Consider the following 1,675-nt stretch of genomic DNA (forward strand, 5'->3'; position numbering starts at 1 on the left):
TATATATATATATATATATATATATATAAATAAACACACACTATTAAAAAAAAATCCAGGTCTTTAATTCAATATTGGTTATCTTTAAGTATAAAATATTACACTTCCATTAAATTAGGCAGCATCGGAGCAAGCACTCAAAAAATCTCAAAATCTACATCAAGACAATCTCAGATTGGGACCTCAGGGAGGCCGAACGTTTCTTGTAGTTTGATTATTAATTAATCAAACTCATTTGGCTTGTGAGGACATTTGGAAGGCCTTAAGAGTGCATAAGAACATTGACACGATTTTGATCCCTATTGATTCCCATCACACCTCTAACGTCTACTGATGGCCGGACTGAGGACATCTTGGATGAAGTGAATTGTGTTTAAGTGCGGTGGCTGATCGTTTCTTACTAGAGGCAGACTTGAGGTGGCTTCTTTGATCTCAGAGAGGAGGACGTGACGATGGATGTTCCTCGGTGCACACTTGTACCTCTGCTTTCTGATAACGCAGAGTGATGGGAGTTATGCTAACATATGGAGCATGATTGCACAGAAATATGACAGCAGAGCAGCTCAACGAGATCTTACTTGTTTTGGCAGTCGTCTACCAGAGGGTCTTTGGCATCAACTCGACGCAGCACCTCTTTCACAGACTCTTCCAACCAAAGCATTACTGCTGCCTCCCTCCACATGCTGTGAGTCCTCCCCACATACAGAGCAGTCAGTTCAGCCAGGGCTGGGGGCTGCCTAGAGACAGAGAGGGTAGGGTTAGGGTAACGGAAAAGCTAAATGGATACAAAATGAGGATAACAATAGGTTATAGGCCATGAAAAGGTTCATAGCAGGAATATGATGAATGCGTTATAGTTTAAAGCTACTGCATAATAAATGATACCGTGCTACATTAATATAAAAGGGTTAAATTGCATGATAATCAAAACAAAGGGAGCATACATTACCCAATCTGGCTCTTTGGGCCAAAGAAGGCATGTGAGCTGACTGTGGCATCAGGCTGCACAGTACACAGATCCAGTAGAGGAATCAACACTGCAGGAAACACATTTACAGCAACATATGTGGGTGAAAGTGCACGTTAACAACTTAATTGAAGTGGATGGCATGTAATCCCTACTTTATTACAGAGATATTTTGAGTCATGGCATAAACAATGTGAAGAAGTGACTGAGGGGGAGTTTTGTTTAAATATCCATAGGCTGGTGGTCTAACCTCCGGGGAACATGATGAGAGCTTTCTGCAGCATCTGGTCAGCTTTTTGTCTTTCTTTCTCACTTTCTTCAGGATCCACATCTTCCTGCTGACTGAGATGGAAATGGCAAAGTGCAGTGGAGAATGCAAAGTTTGGCAGCAGGCACAGATTTCTGTGCACCTATAATGCAAAAACAAAGCATTTCTGAGTCAATAGATGAAACGTATAGCAGCACCTTTCTTACAGGTTAGTGCGGTACAAAGAGCTTCACAGATGACCGACAAGCAGAAAATTAGGACCCGCAAACAAAGAAAATTGATGTTGACGAACACGATTAGTTGATTTAATCGACAGATCTGGTAAAGAGCATACACACACACACACACACACACACACACACACACACACACACACACACACACACACACACACACACACACACACACACACACACACACACACACACACACACACACAC

At 42.0% G+C, this 1,675-nt stretch overlaps 1 protein-coding gene across 1 annotated transcript in view; it reads right to left on the reverse strand.

The window, feature by feature from the left end:
• Window positions 1–1,675, reverse strand: part of tcf25 (TCF25 ribosome quality control complex subunit) — a 15,224-nt gene that overhangs the window by 5,303 nt on the left and 8,246 nt on the right. Inside the window, exons 12-15 of the mRNA XM_031846408.1 lie at window positions 1,218–1,377; window positions 950–1,037; window positions 579–737; window positions 402–489 (exon numbers count right to left, since the gene is read on the reverse strand). Coding sequence (XP_031702268.1) covers window positions 402–489; window positions 579–737; window positions 950–1,037; window positions 1,218–1,377 — 495 coding nt within the window. The remainder of the gene's footprint in view (window positions 1–401; window positions 490–578; window positions 738–949; window positions 1,038–1,217; window positions 1,378–1,675) is intronic.

The sequence above is a fragment of the Anarrhichthys ocellatus genome, unplaced genomic scaffold, assembly GCF_004355925.1.
Source record: "Anarrhichthys ocellatus isolate YVR2014 unplaced genomic scaffold, GSC_Weel_1.0 scaffold6, whole genome shotgun sequence".
NCBI lineage: Eukaryota > Metazoa > Chordata > Actinopteri > Perciformes > Anarhichadidae > Anarrhichthys > Anarrhichthys ocellatus.